At 38.4% G+C, this 23,735-nt stretch overlaps 1 protein-coding gene across 2 annotated transcripts in view; it reads left to right on the top strand.

Annotated features, from left to right (window-relative positions):
* LGR5 (leucine rich repeat containing G protein-coupled receptor 5) overlaps positions 1-23,735 on the top strand; it is a 207,275-nt gene that overhangs the window by 91,259 nt on the left and 92,281 nt on the right. For both annotated transcript variants that reach the window (XM_044679732.1, XM_044679731.1), the window contains exon 3: positions 17,945-18,016. In XM_044679732.1, the coding sequence (XP_044535667.1) occupies positions 17,945-18,016 (72 nt within the window). The remainder of the gene's footprint in view (positions 1-17,944; positions 18,017-23,735) is intronic.

Raw genomic sequence — 23,735 nt, 5'->3', positions numbered from 1 at the left:
TAGATATATCTGAGAATGTCACTGATGTAAAAATTAAAAGGAATCATTAAAGCACTATTTGTAAAACTCTATCAAGTTAGTTCACAAGCCAAAGTATATCTACTCAATTAAATAACTGACTTGAAATATTTTAATGAAGTTTATATTCAATGTATTTTTCACTACGAAGTAAATAATCTTTTATACATTTGTAAAATAATATAAATAACAGTATATTATAATATAATGATAAACATATTAATAAAATAATGTTTTATTGATACCTTTAAATTTTTTTTACTTCTACCATCACCTACCACCACACAGGGTTGCTCTAATTATTAAGTAAGACTCAATAAACAAAGCCTTTTCCTTTCTTTTTTTCTATCTTTCTTTCCAATTACATGTAGAAACAATTTTTGACAATTGTTGTCTGACATTTCACAATTCATCTTCTTTCCCTCTCCCTTCCCTCTCTCATCCCCAAGGCATTAAATAGATTGATGTAGATTAAACCAGTGTTAAGCCATATTTCCATATTCCTCATGCCATGAAAGAAGATACATATCATACATACAATAAAAAAAACTCATGAAGGAAATAAAGCAAAAGATGGCAGACTTTGATTTGTGATCTAACTCCAACAGTTCTATCTTTGACTGTGGCATCTTTCATCATGAGCCCCTTAGAATTATCTTAGAACCTTTAAGCAAAACCTTTTTAAAATGCTTTGGAGATGTCAGAATATTCAGTTCATTGTGGTATGAAGCTAGAAGGGCCCAAAAATAAATGAGCATTCCATATTAACAAAAGAATAATAAACAGTTAACCAAAACTAACTTTCACAGTGACTAGGTTTAATAGTATATAAAATATTGAATACCTGTACTCACCTACCACTCTACCTAAAGGAAAAAGATGGGTTCTCTCTCTTATTCATTACAATAATACTAAATTCATCCTCATTTTAATGTTCATTTTCTTTATGTTTTCATAGCATATATTATTCTCTTCAATCTGCTTACTACTTTTGCATTAGTTCATAGGTTTCTGGACCCCTCCTACTTATTATTTCTTATGGTATACTCACATTGGAATAAAAATGTTAAAAGATGAAGTATCCTAATGTATTTTCAAAGAAAATCTTTTGCATGAGAGCCAAAAGCTTTTTTAAAAAGTCACTAATAATGGTTTGATTTACTGAATGACTATCTGTGAAGGCTTTAAGGAAGTAAGCCAACAGCGATGTCAAAACTGCTTAGAGTAATGATGAATGAGACAGATCTGGTTTCCTTTCACATATTGAAAAGTTTATTCTTTTAGCACAAAAGCAGGATACAGTGGGCAAAAATCCAAGCAATTTCTTTTTTACTTTAACTCTCATTCAGGAGCCCCAAAGCAGGTGTTTTAAGCAAAACACAGCAAGGGGGGAGTAGGAAATGTGGGTTCTTCTAATTGTTGGGTGTTACAATTTTTAAAAATTTTTAATAGAATGATTTTACAGTAAGGGTTTCATATAACATCCTTTTTTGCCAAATGATGCAAGAAAGCCATCTTTCATTTAATTCTGCCCACTTTGCAGGTGCAAAACAATTTGTTGCTCTTCATATTACTTTAAAGACTTTGAGAGCTTCCTCCCCATCTCCATCATCTTGCAGATTGACGACTACAGCACACCATCTATTACTGGAAGTATTGTGTCTGTGTCTTTTGTTATTTGGAGACTTATTTTTTTATTTTGCAAATGGTCTGATTATAGAGTAAAGCCAACAGATTTCAGGAAGAATATGACTATATAATTTGATCAATATGCGTGGAGCATTAGAATCAAGTGTAAAACTCTGATATTCTAACTGCACATCTTATATTGCTTACATTACTATTGACATTTAGGAGAAAAGGAAGAGATGTTCCTACATAGAAAATTAGAATTAGAAAAAACCTCAAATGTGTACAGATGTCTAGGAATAAAAGCAGCCGCATATGAAGGTGACAGTCATCATTAATCATCACTTTATGGGTTGTAAAGCATTGTAAATCTGTTAGTTCAAAAACAAGTAAAGAGGGGCAGCTAGATGACTCAGTGTATAGAGAGACAAGCCTGAAGATGGGAAGTTCTGAGTTCAAATGAAAGGTACATGTGAATCAAGGAGATAAAATACAAGATCTTAGCTTTGTTCCATCTTTTCTTCTGGGCCCTGGATTAATTTATAGACTTATCAAGAGAGGATACTGAGAGTAAGGGACTCTTTTCAGTCACTTAACCTCCATTATCTAGCCCTTACCACTCTTCTGCTTTGGAACCAATACACATTATTGATTCTAAGACAGAAGATAATGATTTTAAAATATTTTTCTCAATTCTTCTCAAAAGAAAGCACTAGACCTAGTTGATATGGTCAAACTAATTTATAAAACTGAATTATGATCATGAGAAAATAAACATTGACACTGCCCTACATTGAAGGATTTAATCCTTCTGAATGAAATTGCTCTGACTGTTTATTGGTCATTTTGATCAGAACAAATCAAATCACATGACAGAATCATAGAGCATCACAAATAATCCAGTTCAATCCACACTGGGCAGAATTTCCTTTGCAGCATCCCTGAGAAATAGTGATCCAAACACTATTCAAAAACTTTGAGTAACAGAGAACTCACTTCCTTTCAAAGGAGTCCCTTTCATTTTTGGACAGCTTCCGTGGCTATGAGTCATGTGCATGTTGACACTGGCATTCCCATTCTTGAGCAGCGCTCTCCAAACATTCTTGATTGTGATCCTCTCTCATTAAAAGTGTTTTGAGCATGCATCCACAATAGATCCCTGACGAATAAAAACTACTGCTGGGTCCAGAACCTGGAATATGATGTTCTCGCTTTCTTTCTATTAAGCAATCTCTCTCAGCTCTAGAACTGTACATTCAGACCAGTTCAGTCCTAGAAGAGCTTGACCAACTAAAAGAACGAGTCAGGCTCTTTTGTTCATATTCTTTGGTTTATTACCCCCCTCACTCCTCTACTCCATAAAAAATTATTTAAATCTTAGCCTTGGTTCATGTCTAGGCTCTCCCCAAAGTGGAGAGTAGAAAGATTCTCAATGCACAATAGAAATTGCATTACATTGCAAACCCCCCTGAGAACAGGGACTGCTTTTTGCCTTTTTCCCCATAATACAGGGTTTGCAGCAGAAGTGCAGTACCTGGGACATAGTAAGCACCTAATAAATGTTTGTCGATTTATATGGACAGCCTTTTATTTCTTCTAAATCATAATAACGGTGGCTAACATTTATATAGAGCTTACTTTGTTTCAGATACTAAGCCAAATGTTTCACAAGTATAAAGTTATTTGATCCTTACAACAATCCTGGGAAGGAGATGCTATCATTAGCTCCTTTTACAAAGAATCTGAGGCAAACAGATGACTTGCCTAGGGTCATACAGTTGGTAAATATCTAAGTCCAGATTTGAACTCAGGTCTTCATGACTTCAAGTACAATGCTCTATCCCCTGCACCAGAAATGTTTACCACACCCAAGATCCCCAAGACTGTATTGACAAGTCTTAAAACAGAATTAAATTATAACCAGTGTTCCAAATGGTTGAAACTTCAAACTGTCAAAACATAAAGATTTTCCCAGGACTTCTAAAGAGACACTTTTTTTTCCACCTCAGTTCTGCACTATCTAAAGTATTCTCTTCTGAACCATGTCTTCTGGCATGCTAGACCAAACATTGAGCTCTTCTTCTCTGTGTATGGTATCCTCTCCAATGCAGAAAACCCCTCCCCCTGCCATTATTTAGCTTAGACCAGTGGTTCCCAAACTTTTTTGCCCTATCACCCCCTTTCCAGAAAAAATATTACTTAGCCCCCCTGGAAATTAATTTTTTAAAAATTTTAATAGCAATTAATAGGAAAGATAAATGCACCTGTAGCTATCACCGCTTCCCTAGATTACTGCAGCACCCACCAGGGGGCAGTAGCGCCCACTTTGGGAATCACTGGCTTAGACCAACTGATCCAGGATCTTAGGACCATTTAAACTCAGTTACCCACAAAACTGAACGCATCCATATTGGGATGAATGTTCAAGCAACTATATCCAGGGATAGAACACAATGAAAAAGAGGCAGCTAGAGGTCCAAGGATCAAGCATGCTTCAATGAGCCTCCCTACTTTATCTACCTTGTGGAAGTCATTGTCATGCTACTAGGTGGGGGAAATGGCAGCTTTGTTCCTCTTCTTTCATAGGAGAATTGTTTGCTATAGAGCCTAGAGAGCGAAACAAAGAAAGCAATGACATAAAAACTACTTCTCCTTTTAAACTAATGTGACACTCGATTCCCCTGCTGTTGTTATATCTATATTTATTTATAGATTATATACCTATACTATTATACTAATAAGTACACAAATATAATAAGATTATACATAATCATTGCACATTAGTAATTAATTGTCTAGTTACTTGATTAAAATTCTGTAGCTATTTAGAAAGGTAAATTTTTTTCCAAAAAATTTAACTGCAAGATTCACAATCCAACAAACAAATGAAAGATTCTAATGGTCAGTGCACATACCAGATTTTCAGCAGAAGTCATGTTTTTGTGTGTGTTGATAGTGTAAGCAATGCAAAAACAACAAGCAAAATGGAATTGTCTCTGATTCCACCCTAGTCAAGAAGTTTCCATATAAATCTATTCTTCTTCTTTCTGTGGATCTACTTTGTGGAACATATCAGACCTTGATTTCTTATTCATTTTCATATATTTTAGGTATGTATTTGCATTTGTGTGAGGGACAACAAAAAGGCAAGAGTGGGTGTACCATAGAGTTAAGAAGGGGAAAAGGCAGAGTAAAGCTGGAGAGGTAGGCTGGAGTCAGGTTGTAAATGCCATTGCCAAACAGAAGAGTTTGTAGTTGGTCGTAGGGATAATTGAGAGGCTTTGGAGCTTATAGAGTAGTAGGTCAGATCTGTGTTTAGGGAGAGACTTGAAACAGAAGACCACTAAGGAAGCTATTGCTATTTACCCTATACCAAGTCATATACTGGTCACTAACCAAAAGAACAGAGCCAACCCATCCTTGGAACTATCACTTCTATGGCCTTGATATTATAAAAGATTCAGGAGTGGGGAGGAAGAGGGGGAAATTTTCCCAATGGAACCTCCACAACTGCTACTATGAAGGCCTGAGTCTGAGATAATAACTGAGATACCAAAAGGAGGAAGGTAGGGTTGTATAATAGCAGTGAGAACCATTGGAGTTGGGGAGTGTTCGACCATATGAAGAATGGGTATGTGTGATTACATTGGAAGCAAGATCCATGATTGGTTATCTCAGTGAAGTAGGGACACAACCCTCTTCCCATTTTAGTATTGGTTGATCACAAACCCCTGTGGTGAATTGGGGAAACAATCTTGAGGATTGACTGAAGAGTCTATTGAACCACTTATTATGCTTGTTTTGCAAATAAATCATATAGCTCAGAATGTGTGCTCAATTATGAATATTATGCCTCTTTGCTAATGTCATATAGCTCAGAGTTCTAAGGTCCCTACTTTGGAATTCATTGCTCTAAAGAACTGCCCTATCCCAGTACAACCATAACTGATTTATTCAGTAAGTTATTCAATTCATTTCATACTCTCTGAGATTGTTTTATCTTGCCCCAACTGAAAAGCAATTTATAAAAGGCAAACTTCTGGACTGGATCATTTTGTACGATTCCTTTCATGAAATTTGGTCTTTAGGTAAAGAGAGTCTTAGTAATCAGCTTGCCCTGTACTTCCTAACATGAAGTCCTTAGATCCAAAAGATCTGTTGATATATTTCCAGAAATCCATAAACTTGATTGGGAAAAATTACATTTTTATTTCAATATTCTTTATTTCTTCTGTAACCCCATGTATTTTATTTTATGATCTAAAAACACGATTCTGAGAAGGGCTTTGCCAAAATGTTAAAGGAGTTTGTGATACATAAAAGGTTAAAGAATCCCTGCTCTAGACCTATTGTTCAGTCATCTCAAACTCTTCTTGACCCTGTGAACCATACCATCCATGAGGTTTTTTTCTTGACAAAGATACTGGAGTGGTTTGTCATTTTCTTTTCCAGTGCATCCTTTTTTTGGAAATCAGAGATTAAGTGACTTGCCCAGGAACACATAGCCAGGAAGTATTTGAGGCTGGATTTGAACTCATATCTCCATTGAATATACTGAGTCACCTAGATACCTCTGATCTAGTCCTACTCTCCCCCTTAATTTTACAGAGAAGGATACAGCTCCAGAAAATAGAAGTGTTTTAAACACAGAGAGCAGAAGATTGACAGTCAGAAATCAAACTTCCAGATCCAGTTCTCTTTTCATTACACCATATTGGTTTATTTCTTAAACACACACACACTTTTTTAGTAACAACTCAAACAGAAGGGCAAGGGCTAAGCAAACAGGGTTAAGTAACTTGCCCAGTGTCTGAGGTCAGATTTGAACCCAGGTCATCCCAACTTCAAGCCTGGTACTCTATCTACTGTACTACCTAGTTCCCCCAACCATGTTGGTTTCTACAACTTCTAGCTGCCCTTCTCCACCAGAAAAAAGTTGGAATAATTAAGCTAATGTCTTCATAATTCAGATTAGCTCAGAGTCCTCCTGAAATTCTGGCAAAAACAGCCACAACTATCAATCGAATCCAGGGCATTTCATGAGCACCTGCAGTACTGCGAGGAATGAAACATGGGCAAGGACAGAAATGAAGAGAATGGCTTGGAGCAGCTTTGTAAACGAGACGATTGGTGCATGCAGGCAGCATCCAGGCAGGTGTGATCCAGTCTTCTGTTTCTCTTCATTATGCAAGGTTTACCATCTCTGCCAGCTGAATCGCACCTTCAAACACCACCTTGTGTGAACTGTTTCCAGGAAAAGACTTAGGCATCCAAACTCGTACAATTAGTTCTATTTGTTCATGGAAGTAGACTTCTGTGGTACAGAGTAATGAATAAAGGCACAAAGCCATGAGAAGGGGGTGGGGGGCAGGGGAACTCAGTGGCAAATAGATTCAGGAGATGTGAAAGAATGAGGTAAAATAGATTACTGTTTTTGAATTGATTAATTCAATTATTCTTTGATGATAAAGTACACTGAAAAACTCATTTTCTAGATTTCGCTAGTAGGGTTGTGTGTGAGAAATAGTAAATACAAGTAATTATCTTAACACTGGGAGAAGGAAGACAAACATTTATTAAGCATCTACTGTATGTGCTAGGTAGACAGCTAGGTGGTTCAGTGGATAGAGTGCCCGGCTAGTAAGTAGTCGTCAAGATTCACCTATGTCTTCTGACTTTAAGGCATTATCTTCTCTATCATAATATGCTGCTTCTCCAATAGAGTTCTTTGCATTTATTCAAAATCTGAATGCTGGTCAGTGATTGTTTTTTTAAAATAATATTTTATTTTCTCCCATTATATGTATGGGAGGGAGGGAGGGAGAGAGAAAGAGAGAAAGAGAGAGAGAGAGAGAGAGAGAGAGAGAGAGAGAGAGAGAGAGAGAAGGAAATAGGGTCAGGAGCACAAGTAGAGTGAGCAGTATTGGAAAAGAAGGGTCACTTTCACCTATGAGGGGGGCAGTGCTACATAATATTTGTACTACCTTCTTAGCAGTTATTGTAAGAAAAACATTTGGAAACTTTAACGAGGTATATAAATGTGAAGTACTTTATTATTATATATTAAATATCCCCTATGGAACTGTACGGTCCTCCAGGATTTCTTGACCTACCCTGGGGGAGCCCCAGAAGGGAGCCCCAGTGGTTCATTCCTCCATTTTGATGTGTTGTGACTTACTGCTCTTTCCCTGATAACATTCTTCCCATTCATGTGTCTCCCAAAATTCCTCTGACCTCCATTTCTGGCAGGCTTTGTGGAGCTTTCTCAACTACTTCTGCTGTCCTCTGCTCTACTTTATTACTTCCTGCTTGTTCAACTCTCTTCCAAAAGATAATGGCTAAAAAAGTTGTGGCATGTTATTGTGTCAGAATAATACTTTGCTAAATACTAAAAAATGACAAGTTTTAAAAAAACAAGTAAAGACCTATATGAAATTATAAAGAGTAAGACAGGCAGAACCAAGAGAACATTATATATAGCAAAAAAAATATTGTTTGAAGAATAACTTGTATGTTCATCTAGAGAGCAAGAATGGACAAATAGAAATAAGCAAGACATAGTTTACTATATACATATATCTTTTTTATCAAATGGTGCCCTCTCTAGGGAGGGAGGAAGATATCTGGAAATTTTAATGTAACAAACTAATCAATTTTTTTATTTAAAAATGAAATGTCCCATTAGGGATAGCTAGATTACAGAAGGATTTTGCTGCAGACTCAAATAATATTATAGCTTTCCCATCTCCAGGTCTGTGAGTATTTCCAGCCAATTTAAACCTTCTGCTGTTTGGTATCTAGAGCGTGTGCTTCACTCTCCAAACAAAAGATGTCTTCAGTTGGCCACGTGCATACCTTCTTCTTGAACAATCTCAGATCTCTGCTTTATGTTAGTAAATGTTTAATCTCTCAAAAAAAATACCCACGACTCATTTTAAAGTTTAATCTGATTTTTCCCATGTTCTCTATCACTTCCTATTGTCTAGACAATCAAAAAGAATAAAACAAAGCCTTGCTTTGTAGCACTTATTGATTCCCAAAACATAAGTGCTCACAGTAAAAATTTAACACTTGGCTGTCCCAAGTAGGTACAAGCTGGCTCCCAAAGTCAGCCCATGGAGAGTTTGTTTGTTTCTTTTTACCTCCTCTATCTTCCAAAGCCTAGACATCATATCACCCATTCATACCAACCCTTTCCTCAGAATCTTTCAAATGGATGGTAAGGGAAAAAGCATTTATATGGCACATCCTATAGGCCAGGCATTGTGCTCAGCATTTTTTTACAAATATTGTCTCATTTGACCCTCATAACAATCCTGTGAGTTAGGTACTGTAAGTATCTCCATTTTACAGAAGAGTTAGCTCAGAAAAATGGAGGTTAAGTCACTTGCTTAGACACAGCTAGTAAATGCCTGAGGCTGGATTTGAACTTGAGATTTCCTGACTCCAGGCCTATTATTCTATCCTTCCAAAGGCCACAACTTGCTCTTTTTAACTCTTACTTTCTGTCTTAGAATCGATAAAAGTATCATTTCCAAGGCAGGAGAGAGGTAAAGGCTAAGTGATCAGGTAAGTGACTTGCCTAGGGTCATACAGCTAGGAAGTGTCTTTAGCCAAATTTGAACCCAAGAACCCCCCCAACTCCAAGCCTGGAGATCTATCCACTGAGCAACCTAGCTGCCCCTATGGCATTTGCTTTTTACCAGTTCAAAAGACAATCTTTCTTTTTTTTCTTTTTTATTTGACTTTCCATCTTCCATCTTTCTTCTCAACCACTGGGCTCAATTATGCAGATTTCAGTAAGTTGTTTTCTTCAAAGATCTCCAAAAGGTAAAGAAGAGGCATAGTAGGTCAGCTGCTCCCAGCACAGACTGGTCTCTGAGACTTACTCTGAGACTACATTATTAACAGATATAAAGCGTTTTCCTTATCTATAAAATAGTTACAATAATGCTTGCATTGTCTACTTCACAAGGCAGTTAGGAAGAAAACATTTTCTAATTCATAAGGCAGTATATGGTTGTGAGCTATTATTATTATTGGAAGGAAACTGCCTGTCACTTGATCCTTTCACCCCATTGTAAGACCCTCCTGAGAGATAAGTGACTTCAGACTTGCAGAAAAATTTTCCTATGTGGCAAAAAAAAGGATGCCAAGGGATTAACTATAGAAATGCCTCCACCATTGAGTATTGCCAGGTAAATTACATAATATTTACACTAAAAGTACATAGATATTACCATTCCATTACTTTTTGCTCACCAGTTTCCCAAGAAAGCATGAAAATTTTCATAAAACATGTAATTAGCATTCCATCAATAAGACATTCTACTTCATTCAATGTCCTTTGTCCAAAACCTCTATCCCCCAAAATCAAACTCTGAGACCTTCTCAAGATTCTGGAGGTGATCCTCAATCCTTGAAGGCTATTCCAGGATACTGAAAAGGCTTCATGACTTTCTAGTGGAAAGGGCAATACAGTCAGAGAATGGTTCAAGTCCTCAGTCTGCTATTTAAGTCGTAAAATCTCTTTCAACTCTAAATCTATGGATCTTAAGTATAAACCCAACAAAAGATCATATCTTCTCTCTGGATACTAGTCAAAAAAGTGTGGAAAGACTCATCAGCAAAAGATTGGTCCTTCAAATCATGAATTTTATGGGCATCGCTATCTATGAAAGGCATAAACATATAAAAATAGCTTTCAGTCCTTTGTGCCCCCATTCTGCTTTCAGTTAGTTACCAAGGACCCTGCGTTCAGCCTCAGTGATACCCTTCACATCCATATTCTACTTTCTATTCCCATTGTTACCATGCTATCATCTGCCTGAACCATTCCAGAAACTTTGTAATTGGTTTTACTGTCACCACCCTCTTAGTACCCCCAATTTATCATGTATACTGCTACCAAAATGACATTTTTATATGCTGATCTGGTCTCCTTTTTCCTTTTTTCAGAATTCTTCAGTAGCTCCCCATTGCTTACTAAATAAAGTGCAAACTCTTTGCCCTAGTATTCAAGTTCCCTACAATCTGGCCTTACTTTATATTTCTAAGTATTTCCATATTGTAGAGAGATCATTCCCATTATCCCTCTGCACAAACTCACCATTATAAGCTAGAGTAGGTCCAAAGGATAGTGGTAGAACTATTTAGATAGAGCTATTTAGCCCTGAGAAGGAAGATTTTAGTAATGTAAGAGTTGGAAGGGAGTAATTCAAGGATTCAATCAAGCACACATCTGGGATTTGAAACTGAAGCTGGCCTCATGGAATTTTGAAGAGTAACTGTCTTATTATTTGAAATGCTAAGTGGCACCATGGATAGAGCCTTGAATCAGGAAGACTCATCTTCTTAAGTTCAAATCTGGCTTCAGACACTTATTAGACAGATGACCCTGGGCAAGTCACTTAACCCTATTTGCCTCAGTTTTCTCATCTCTCAAATTTGCTGGAGAAGGAAATGGCCAACCACTCTAGTATCTTTGCCAAGAAAATCCCCAGTGAGGATATGATTGGGGGATGTAGACTCTAAACGATAACCCTAATTAATAATATGGAAATAGGTCTTGATCAATGGCACATGTAAAACCCAGAGGAATTGTTCCTTGGCTACAGGAAGGGGGTAGGAGGAGGAGAGGGAAAGAACATGAATCATGGAACTGTGGAATAATATTCTAAATGAATTAAATAAATGAAAATGTTCAAATCAGAAAAAAAAATCCCTTGTGAAATCATAAAGAGTCAGAGATGACTGAAAAACAACTGAAACATGTAAAAGAGGGAGAAGCTTTGATCTGCTTGGCCCCAGAGGGCAGAACTAAGAGCCAGGGCTATCTGTTTCAGAAAAGCAAATTTGGAATTAATGTAAGAAAAACATTTCTTAACTAGCAGAAGTGGCCCCACATGAAAAGGAGTGCCTACATCACTGAAGGTCTAAAAAGGGAAGCTACATGGTTCCTAGTCAGAGGGGTTGTAGAGAGAGTTTCCATTCTTGTTGGGGTTGGACAAGCATTTTGATTGTCTTCTAACCTTTCTATGTGTCTGCGGGATTCTGTGAAGTGCCACCTCTCCCATGATGCTTTCTTGATCATTCTGATGATTGATTGAATATCGACCTTCCCCATCCACTGCAGGTAGCACTTTGCTTTGCAACTCATTAATGTACTCCTTGCCCATTCCTAGGCCCCCTTCCTCCCTTTTCAGTCTTTTTAAATTTTAGTTCCCTGCCTCACTCCCTCTACAATGCAGCTACACTCACCTTTTACTTTCCCTCCAAAGCAATCCTCCATCCTGTCTCAGTACTTTCCCACTGCCTGGAATGCTCTGGCTCCCCCACCTCTGTCACTTCGTTTCCCTGCTTCCTTCAAGAATCAGCCCAAATATTACCTGCTGCAGGAGGTGTTTCTTAGTTCTCCACCCACCCAGCTACTAATGCCTTCCCTCTCTTTGATAGCTTGAATACTTAGCTAAGTCTTGCCCATCAGACAGTGAGATCTATGAAGGAGGGACTATTCTTTGCCTTCCTTTGTAGTCCAAGTACCTGATACAAAGTAAGTGCTTCATAAATGTTTCCTGAGGTCAGCTGGGTGGCTCAGTGGATAGAGAGCCAGGCTTGGAGATGGGAGGTCCTGGTTCAAATCTGGCCTCAGACACTTCCTAGCACTTTCTTAAAAAAATGACTTTCCTAAAGTCACTTTACCCCAATTGCTTAGCCCTTACTGCTCTTCTGTCTGAGAACCAATACTTAGCATTAGTATATTAGAAAGCAAGGGTTAAAAAATTTTAAATTAAAAAAATTTGAGTAAATAAATGCTTCCTGACTGACAATTGGGAAGATCCATGTTTGTGCCTCATCTCCCTATTAGACTGTAAAGTCCCATGAGGTGAACAATATGGAAGTGTGCTTTGCATGATAATGCATGTTGAACCCAGATCTAATTGTTTGCCATCTCTGGGAGTTGGAAGGGAAGAAAGGGAGGGAGACAATTTGAAACATGCAACTTCAGAAAACTTATATGGAAATTTGTTATTACATGTAAATGATCAAATAAAATATCTTCATTAGAAGCTCTATGAGAGCAGGGATCTTCTCTTTCTTAAACTTTGTATCTACCACTGACTAGCGCAATGCTCTGTGCAAAATAGGCACTGAGAAATGTTTGATGAAAAAATTACTCTTGCAGATAAATAAACTGAAGTCCAAATAGATTGACTCAGTTCACCATGCTAGCCAGGAGAACTAGGGCTTTGGCTCCAAGGCCTATTATTTTCTCCTTGTTCTTAAAGATAGTCACTGCTGCATGAATGAATTCCTTTTAGGTATTTTATAGCTCCTTCTGTTCTATAGATATTGTGAAGAATGTCTGATACCATGATTCAGTTCCATTTAGGTTAGTCTCCCCTCCCCCTTATCCCTTATCCCTGAAGAAAGAAGGAAGAGAAGAAAAGAAGAAAGGAAGGAAGGAAAGAAGGAAGGAATGGAGGGAGGGAGGGAGGAATGGAGAGAGGAAGGAAGGAAGGAAGGGAGGGAAGAAGGGAGGGAGGAAAGAAGGAAGGGAAGAAGGGAGGAAGGAAGTGAGGGACGGAGGACAGAAAGCATTCCTTTTTATTTTTCAACTCTTACCTTCCATCTTAGAACAATACTGTGTATTGGTTCTGAGGCAGAAGAGCAGTAAGGGCTAAGCAATAGGGGTTAAGTGACTTGCCCAGGGTCACACAGATATCTGAGGCTTGATTTGAACCCAGGACCTCCTGGCTCTATGCCTGACTCTCAATCTACTGAACCATGGAGCTGCCTCCCAAAGATACTGCTTAACAAATTGCCAAAACATTAAGCTACATAATATGCACACTTATAAATGGCACCTACTCGATTAACGCTGAACAACTTACTATGTACATGTAAACTTACTGTTCAATAAAGAAGCATACTGTTTTTAGCCTCTTTATGGATCTAGAAAGAGGTCCCAATTGCCTTCTAAAATAAAAATCTTTAATGCTACCATTGTGCTATTATTCCCTTACTTTCCTAAACCTTTTAAGCAAGTAAATCAATAAACCCTTTGTTTCTGATCCTTCCAAGTATAACACTCCCTCTGAGCTAATTCCCCAACTTGTACTCCCTTTCATGAATTGTGTCCTCAGAAAGAGGCTATAGCTCTAAAATTCTTGGTGTAGCCTATGGGCCCCTACTTGTGAGCCCCCATTGGTGCACTTACCTTTAATAGCCAGTAGACACAATTGGCTCACAGCAAAAGTATTTGCTAAAAATGGCATGAGAAAAACATTCCTGCCCTTTAAATCCAGGATGTACTCTTTCACAGTAACACACAGTACTCATGGAAAAAGTAGTACTAGAGTACAATAGCAGTAACATGCCCTTTTAGGAACTCAGGGGTTCAAGGTAAGGCATGCTTCCAATGCTAAACAGACTTGGTGTCCTTTATAGAATGCTTATATGAGTCTCTCTTGGAGATAACGTCTCTCCTGGGTGGATTGCTCAGCTGGGCTCCCAGAGTCTGCCCTTCTCCATTGATCAATTGAAACTGTCTGGGACATGACTGATCATTACCCAGCCAATTCAATAGAAGAAACTCTTTTACACTTTACACATCTTTATGTCATTAGATACCTATTTTTGTTTTCTGTGATTACATTCTGGGTTTCCTGGGATGAAGAAGGAAATATTCAAAAACCAATTCCCCTACACAAGAACAAAAGGATGTTGCTGCTTATGCCCACTCCTTCCAGCATTTTGAGTCCAGTATTTTGAGGAAGACAACAGCACAGCTATCAACCTCTAAATGAAAAGTCAGCAAAAGGAAGTCCTTTCAAAACAACCGAGCCCTCTTTCTTGCTTGCAATCCATAACGAGACTAAAAACAGTATACTTCTTTATTGAACAGTAAGGTAGTGAAGAACTTTCCTAATTAAATGTTCCCTGTGTGGATGCATCTTGCTTCTCTATTTTAGTGCTATGCTCTGCTGATTTTACTCAGAGTTCAGGAATTTGAATTATCTGATGCTTCAAATAATTTTGCATTTTAAAATCTTAAACTCTACCAACTCACAGATTTAGATCTGGAAGGAACCTGAGAGATGAACTAGTCCAGAAGTTCTTAACCATTTTATGTCATAGATCCTTTTGGCAATAAGTCTGGTGAAAGCTGTGGATGCTTTATCAGAAAAATATTTTTGTTGCATTTGTAATGGAAAGAAATAATAACTTATAGTTAGAGGTTAATTAAAAATAAACATCATATTCTCCCATCCAAGCTCGTGGACCCCCAGAAATTCATCTACAAATACCTTCAAGATCTGTAGACCCTAGGTTAAGAACTTCTGACCTAATCTGACTCTTACTTTACAAATGGGGAAACTGAGGCCAGAAAGATTCAACGGCTTACCCAAAGTTGAACAATTAGCAAATTGCAGATCCAGAATCTGATTGCATAGTTTTGGAGATCATTTTGAAAGAATGAAGGTTTGGAATTCAAGTGATTTGATTCTATGCTCTGGTTCATACCCTTCAGAAGCTCTCCATTGTCTAGAATTAAAGTTTTTTTGGCTGTCATCCAAGGCTCTCCACAATCTTCCACCAACTTCTTCATGAATATTACACTCCCTCATACTGAAATAAGAAAAACTCTGTGCTCTGAACAGGTCCTGTGCTTTCCTATTTGTTTTTCCTTTGACGATTCCCTGTGCCTAGAAAGCCCACCTTTGCTACTCCCATCAGCTACTGACTTCCAGCTTAGCACTTGATGCCCAATCCAGTTGCCACTGTCATTCTGAAGGAAGCCATGTCTGATTCTCACTGCCATGAGTAATAATACTTTCCCCTCATCTCACACAATACTCTATTTTACAGCTTTCCTATATAATAGTGCACATTATAGTTATCTGATTAGCATGCTGTTCCTCTGCTTTAAACTATCTTCATAAGGGTAGAGATCACATTTCTTCACTAACAAGAGTAGTGCATTTAAAGATTGAGTCCTTAATAAATGTTTGTTGAATGAATACTTAAATAGTTTTTTAACTTTTTTTAAAACTTCCTACTATATATTTTTAAATTATATTAGGAAGGAGGAGACAAGGTAGTGCTATATGAACATCTTGTTGAACATTGATTTCATTATTCTAAAAAGAATCCCAATTGCAAACTCTCTATTCATACTATTTGGGAGGAAAAAAAATCCTCATGAAAGGAAGGAGGCTTTTTTTTCTTCTTCTTGCCTATTAATTTTCTCTTTCAGAATGCTCACATCTCTCTTTACAGATAGGGAGTAAGGATAGCCAAGGGACCTATTGTAGCCCAGAGTCCATTAAAAGTTCAGATTGATTCCAAAAGCCCAGAGGAGCAATTGATCAGAACTCTCTTCCATATTACTGTTCTGTTTGGCTCTGAGATTGAGCCTCAGGTGGCATGTCTCCAGATATCCAAGAGAATGCCAATTTTTTTAATGTTGTTCTCTGTTTCCCAAAAAGGACCCTCTCCAAGGCTTCAAAAGTCAGGACTCAGCTTAAAGCAAAGGTACAAACAACATTTAGGACCTAACAAAAATGAATCCAGATTGGAGAGTGAACGGAAACTTTGGCAAAAGTTGCAGCTATCAAAACATGGTGGGGAGCACAAGCCCAGTGAAGATGATTGGAAAAGAAAGCTATTTTCAAAAGAAATGCTAAATATTTTTTAAATTCATTTGGAGGGTTTTTTTCCTAGTGGTCATTTTTTTTTTAAATCCAACACCCTCAGTTGCAAAATCCCTTCAGTCAATTAGTAAGCTGAACTACATGTTGATTTGATGGGACACTGTGCCTGGGAAGGGTTGTTTGTAAAAATAAAAAACTTCACCTGGTGAACTGCTACTCCCTCTTCTCTAGTCCTCTCCTTTGTCATTCCAGCCTCTCCTCCTACCACCAGGGTGACCCACTCTCTAGTCATCACAATCAGCAACACCCGACAGAGGAAATACTTACATGGATCAGTGTGGACGCTCACTCTCTACCAAATAACAACTACTCTTGAACTTGCATTTTGGGGGAGGGACCCAGACATTCAACTTTAATGGCAAAGGAAATTCCTCCTACCAGTGCAGCTCCATTCTCAGCTCTGTAACTTACAGTCTTATTATTGTCTCCATGAGTGATAGAAATAGCATGTGTCCAAGATGGGACCTGAACCGAAGGCTCACTGCCTTCAAGTCCAGCTCTCTATTTGTGAGACTCTGGCTCCTTTTCTGACTGTTTAATTTTTAAAGTTAGGCACATGAATATTTATCAGTGGAGTACAAATGCAAAACCCAAAAAGGGAGAGAGTGTCATATTCCAAAGCATCTTGGAAAATATTCATCCTACCTACACTTCTTTATGAAACTTCCCAATTAAATTTAGCATTTTGTGGTGCATAAGACAGATGCTCTTCTTAGCGACTTGGTTAGCTGATGGTTCTTTTTTTTTTAATGGTTCTTTTTTTTTAATTTGTGAAAAAATAATTATAATAGCTCAGAAGTGATTTAGTAGGTCAAGAGCCAATAGGAATCAGGAGAAGATGTCAGTTCAAATCCTGCCTTTGACACATACCAGATATGTGACCTTGGATTAGTCACTTAACCTCTCAATGCTCTAGGCATTTTTTTTACATAAAGTGCTTTTTTAATGAAAGAAATTTTAAAGAGAAGTACAGTCAGGCTCAAGTGCAGTTCATAAGCATGGAGGGGAGGAGGGAAAAAAATCATATTTAAGCAAGAACTAAACTAGACTTGCCACCAGGTGGATTTCTTCTGGATGGTCTAGCTGGTGCTGATGCAACTGGACTGGAAACAGGTGATATGTAGCAACTGGAAGAGGTCCTGTTTCTGACCTTGGTTCAAATCATATATGTCTGATCTTCCCTGGAAGAAGAATGTGGCCACCATTTTGTGTGTGTGTCACCCACATTCTTCCAATAGCAAGTTTTGAAGTTTGCCAAATGGTACTAGCTCTTACCTGGAATTTTTTTTAACAATTAAATCTACAGTGAAAGTCATAATGTTGATTTATAGTGAAATTAATAATTGACTCTTTCTTGCTTGTGCATTTCAACAGCCAACAATTTGACTGTTAATGTAAAGGATTTGGTTTTTTTTATATAAAATACTTATAATAGCCAAACAAGGCTCTTAACAATTCTTTCTGGCATCTGTAGTTTGAAACTAATTGTGTTGCTTTTTTTGTTGTTGTTAACAGTGAAGTCAATTCCACACAAAAAGAAATGTATTTATTCTCCACTCCCTCTCTTTCAACTCCCTTAGGCGTCTCGCAGGAAATGGGTTGACAGGCGTCCCCGAGGGAGCATTCGCTGGTCTTTTCAGTCTTAAAGTGCTGTAAGTAGACTGTGTGTGTGTGTGTGTGTGTGTGTGTGTGTGTGTTGATCTATTTCTGATTTTAAGCCTGAAGTGTTCCAGGAGCTAATTAACTTGTAAAGTTTGGATCTCTCTAATGAATTGTTTAGACCGCATTGTATAATCCATCTGGAGGCCAAATACACTACACCATAAAACTACATTGCACTTTCTATATTTGTTTATGGGGGGGAAGCCGCCACCACCACCAGCAGCCTCCCAAACCCGGGCATCAGTTGAGAGTTAGAGCTGGTTTTTTTCTCCAAAGTAGCCTAATAATCAACTCGTTTCTGGCTTGCCCACTCGTACTTTTCAGAATATTTTCTCAGAGGAAGAGCTCTTGAAGGTTGCCATTAGAATGGGAAATGAGAAGGGATTTTGAGAAATGATTGAATTACTAAAGCTCTGATGCTATTTAGTAATATTTGGAGTTATTTTCCTGGTCCCCACTGACTATATCAAAGGGATATAAATATCAAGGACATGGTATCTAGATGGCCAGAACCCCGGTTCCACAATAGGAGGTTTCCAAATGATTTAGCCTATGGTAGTGCCTGGGGAGGCACCCTCAAAGTCAGGAATGTCTGGGTTCAAGGTGGGTCTCTGCCTCCTACTGGCATTCTGTGTCCATGGATAAATGGCAGCTTCTCGGTATTCTAGGTGATTATAATGATCAAAGACTGTAAAGAACAGAGCAGATGTCAACCTGCATTAAAACAGAGAGCATTTTGTCACCCAGGAATTCCCTCTATCATGGATCCATTCCTTATCCCTATTTTTTATTGGAAGCAGCTAGTCGTACAGTGGATAGAGCATTGGTCTTGAAGTCAGAAAGCCCAGAGTTCAAATCCAACCTCAGATACTTAGCTGGTGCTTGGTACATAACAGACAGTATATAAATGCTTCTTTCCTTCTTCCCTTCCCTTCTTTAGACAGCTTTGTGGTCCCTTCTAGTTCTTGATCTGATTCCATGTCCACATGCCACATTAATATTAAAGAAAATCCATTGTTTGGGGGAATGAATGAATAAAGCTATTATTAATCACTTCTTCTCTGTAAAGTAAGGTTGGGAATACAAATTGAAAAATCAAACATCACAGCTCTCAAGGAGCTGTTAAGATTAAAATTCTCTCGAGACCACATCTTAATTTTCTAATTATTTATTAAATAGCCAAAAGTGGGCCAGAAAAAGAGAGACATGTAAGCTAGGCTAGCTAGCTCATCAGCCCCAGCTGAGCCAGTTCCAAGCCAGACCATGCCCTCTCTAGCCTGTGGTTCCAAGGGAAAAGGGCGACTTCCCATCCCCTCACTAATTTATACTCTTTGTGACATCCCTTTCCCAAGCTTGTCTGATTGGTGGGCTCAGACAAGAGGAAAATCTTCCAGAAACTAGGAATAACCAGGCTGTTTTTAGAATGGTCACACAGTATTTGTAGAGCATCTCCTACCATGGTTGACAAAAGGAGGGAGGACGGTACCCAGAGTTTCAGGGAGATACAATCCAGAGTTCCAAACCTAAGATTTTTTGCTTTAAAATCAAAAGGTTGCTTTGGGGGCCAAAAAAGGGTCCAGATTAAGATAGTGATTCCCAAAGTGGGTGCTACTGCCCCCTGGTGGGTACTACAGCAATCCAGGGGATCGGTGATGGCCAAAGGTGCATTTATCTTTCCTATTAATTGCTATTAAAATTTTTTAAAAATTAATTTCCAGGGGCTCTAAGTAATATTTTTTCTGGAAAGGGGGTACTAGGCCAAAAAAGTTTGGGAACCACTAGATTAAGATAAACTTTCCACAGAGCTCACATATTCCTAGAGACAACATAATGGATATTAAAACCCCTGAAATTCTATTTCTAGTGCTTACCTCTCCTGTTGGTTTTATTTTGTATTTATCTTTTTCATTGTTATCTTTTATTTTTATACCATCTTTATTTCTGAATGCTCTCCTCCTCCTCCTCCCCTCTCCAGGAAACTTTATAAAAAAGAATTTTTTTAAAAGAAGTAGGGGAGAAGTAGCTAGGTGGTTCAGACAATAGAGCAAAGAGTCAAGAGGACCCAGTTTCAAATTTGACCTCAGATACTTGCTGGATGTGTGACCCTGGGCAAGTCACTTAACCCCAATTGCCTAGCCTTTGCCTTTCTTCTGTCTTAGAATTGGTACTAAGAAGGTATGGTTTTTTTTTAAAGGCGGGGGGGGGGAATTCAACAAAATCAACAGACTACATCTAACAGTCCTTGTCACATAGCATTTAGTAATTAATAAATAATAGTAAGTAGTTAATGCTTGTTGACTGACAATATATACAATATCCCACTTTTTTGGACTTGTAAAACATTTTCTCCATTTGTGGATTATGCATTTCTATCCCTCTATCCTACCATCATTTGCCCTCTCAGTGAACCCTCAAAGGTGACCAAATGTTTGGCCCATTTGCATCTGGACTGTTACAAAAAGTCCCAGCCCCACAGGGCTTGGAGACATAATGATAACAGAGAGTAAAGATGCTCTGCTGTTTGCAGATTTCAGGAACATATGGTTAATGGTTCCAGTGGTGTTCCAGGGTGTATGATCTGTCCTAAAACCAATTAAAAAGTCCAAACATGACCATCTGGCTTTAAAAAGAATTCAGATCAATTTCTTCTACGGAACATGGAGATGCACATGCAAAAACAGGAGAGGAGGACAGAGAAAGATACCCAGCATCAGCCCCCATCGCCAAAAGGCAGTAATCATCAAGCCCAATGTTTGTGGCGGGAGGGCAAAGATCAAGTCTCACAGACACCTCTCAATTCAAAAACGGGTCTGTACAAGGCCACATGTGGTTCTCTTGGAGGAAAAATAAATAAATCTCCTGTCTTCAAACATCAGGAAACTTAAGATTTTAATCCTGGCTTCGTTTCCCGCTGGTACCATAAGCTTGAAAAAAATATATACTCTTCATATACCATAATATCATACTCACAAATATCTCACAGATACAGAGAGGGATGGGGTACATTTTCTTATCTTTTCTTATCTCTCATTCTTTTTTTAACCTTTACCTTCCGTCTTGGAATCAATACTGTGTATTGGTTCCAAGGCAGAAGAGTGGTAAGAGTAGGCAATGGGGGTCAAGTGACTTGCCCAGGGTCACACAGCTGGGAAGTGTCTGAGGCCAGATTTGAACCTAGGACCTCCCAACTCTAGGCCTGGCTCTCAATCCACTGAGCTACCCAGCTGCCCCCTCTTTTTTTTAAATCTTTACCTTCTGTCTTAGGATCAATACTGTTATCGGTTCCAAGACAGAAGAGAAATAAGGGCTAGGCATTGGGGGTTAAGTGACTTGACTAGCTTCACACAACTAGAAAGTTTCTCAGGCCAGAACTTTTTTAGAAGGGCCAAGCAGAAGATAACTTTATTCACTTCACAATCAACTAATGAATTCAAAAATTAGTTATTCCATCAGAAGAGAAAGGAAAAACCTTTTCTTAGGTTCCTATACCATGCAACATAAACAACATAACTCAGGACGTAACTGTCCTAAAGTTGGAAAATGGGGATTACTGGTCAAGCAGCACTTACCAAGGGACAACCTTGCAACTCCCCTCCTACCCCATTTTACTACACCCAAACAGAGCAGATGATAAGGTAAGTGATCTGGGAAATGGGGAGTGGGGATCAGTTCCAGACCCTCAGAACTAGAGCTTCAAGCAGTGATGGCTGAGGCCAGATCCCACTGGTCCAGTCTGGGAGGCTCTGACTAAACCAGTCTCCTTGGGCTTCTCTCCCTATGGCTTCTCAATCTGCTTTCAGACTTGTACCAAGGCAAATCATCAACTAAAATAGCTAAGGTAGATCTTGGTCAGTAGAGCAACACCAGGGCAATTTGGGCTGATCTTGAATGGAGACCTAAATTCACTGTGGATTGGTTTTATGCTTAGTCCAGTCGATCAGCTTAAAGATTTTATGCAATCACCAGCCAGTCAGCAGCAGAGGGTATTTGTGCCTACTAGTACACTAATATACTGGCAACAAGCCTATAAGTGTTTCCTATACATTGGGTAAACAACTTATGGCAAGTATGTCTGGTTATTTTATATTCAGCAAAAGGTTATGACAATTTACAAGGTCAGATCTGAACTCAGGGCCCCCCCATCTCTAGCCTTAGCTCTCAATATAATGAGCAACCTAGCTGCCCCACCTCCACTTGCCCTCATTCACTTTCTTCTTTTGTGTGTGTATTGAAATTTTTTATTTAATTAATTGATTTAGAATATTTTCCATCATGATTCATATTTTTCCCTCCCTTCCTTCTACCCCACCTCCCATAGCCAACACGCAATTCCACTGGGTTTTACATGTGTCATTGATCAAGACCTAATTCCATATTATTGATATTTGCATTAGGGTGATCACTTAGAGATACATCCCCAATCATATCCCCATCGACCCATGTGATCAGCCAGTTGTTTTTCTTCTGTGCTTCTGCTCCCACAGTTCTTTTTCTGGATGTGGATATCATTCTTTCTCATAAGTCCCTCAGAATTATCCTGGATCATTTCATTGCTGCTAGTACAGAAGTCCATTATGTTTGATTGTACCACAATGTATCAGTCTCTGTGTACAATGTTTTCCTGTTTCTGCTCCTTTCACTCTGCATCAATTCCTGGAGGTTGTTCCAGTTCATGTGGAATTCCTCCAGTTCATTATTCCTTTCAGCACAATAGTATTCCATCACCACAGATACCACAATTTGCCTCATTCACTTTCAAGTTAGCTCTCAGCAAGGCTGGAAGAGAGGGTATGGGGAAAGTCCTCTGTGTTAAAGTGAACATGCAAATTGGAATTAATCTGGTACAGTTTTAAGAGTCACTTAGTCTCAGAGGATATTTTCTATTGTTTTTCCTTTCTTACAATGTTTAACTTAAAGGGGGGGACTCAGGCATAGTACATTGTATTTAAATAGACTTAGCTCTTATTTTCATACAAATGAATTTGAATGCAAATATTTTCTTTAATTGAATTCAGGAAATTAAGTAGCTTTTTTGGTCTCTGTAGATGACTCTCTTTACCCCCCTTTTAAAAGAACTATTTTGGGGCCATATAGGCAGTTTAAATGGCTGTGTTTTCAGACTTTGGAAATGTTCTAGTAGGTGGTGAAATCCAACCCAACCAGCATTTGTTAAATGCTTACTATGCACAGGACTCTATAGTAGGCACTGGGGACACAAAAGACAAAAATGAAAAACAGCTCCTGCCCTCTAGAAGCTTAGGTAGCACAATAGACAGAGAACCAGTTCTGGATTTGGGGGGATTTAAGGTCAAATGTGGTCTAAGACTTTCTACCTGTGTGACCCTGAGCAAGTCATTAACCGTATTTGCCTGGTCCTTGCAATTAACTGATACTAAGACAGAAGGTAAGAGTTCAACAGAAGTTTATATTCCAGAAAAGATGACGGAACATTTAAAAGGGTAGGCATATACATAATAATCTAAATGGGGGAGGTCATGAATAAATAAGGGAGTCCGTGACAATATATGAACTAAATCTTGAAAGAAACGTGTAATTCTTAGAGGAAGAGATAATGGAAGACAAAAGAATGGAGGTGAGAAATGGCATGCCCAATATAGAGATGAAAAGTAGGTGCTTTTAATAAAAATTAGAAACTGTAGAGGTTGGTAATAGACAATAAACTAAGAAAAGTCAACTAGAGCCAGATCA

This window comes from Gracilinanus agilis, chromosome 5 (assembly GCF_016433145.1).
Source record: "Gracilinanus agilis isolate LMUSP501 chromosome 5, AgileGrace, whole genome shotgun sequence".
NCBI lineage: Eukaryota > Metazoa > Chordata > Mammalia > Didelphimorphia > Didelphidae > Gracilinanus > Gracilinanus agilis.
The sequence above is the reverse complement of the archived record's forward strand: the minus strand, read 5'-3'. Positions and strand labels throughout refer to the sequence as shown.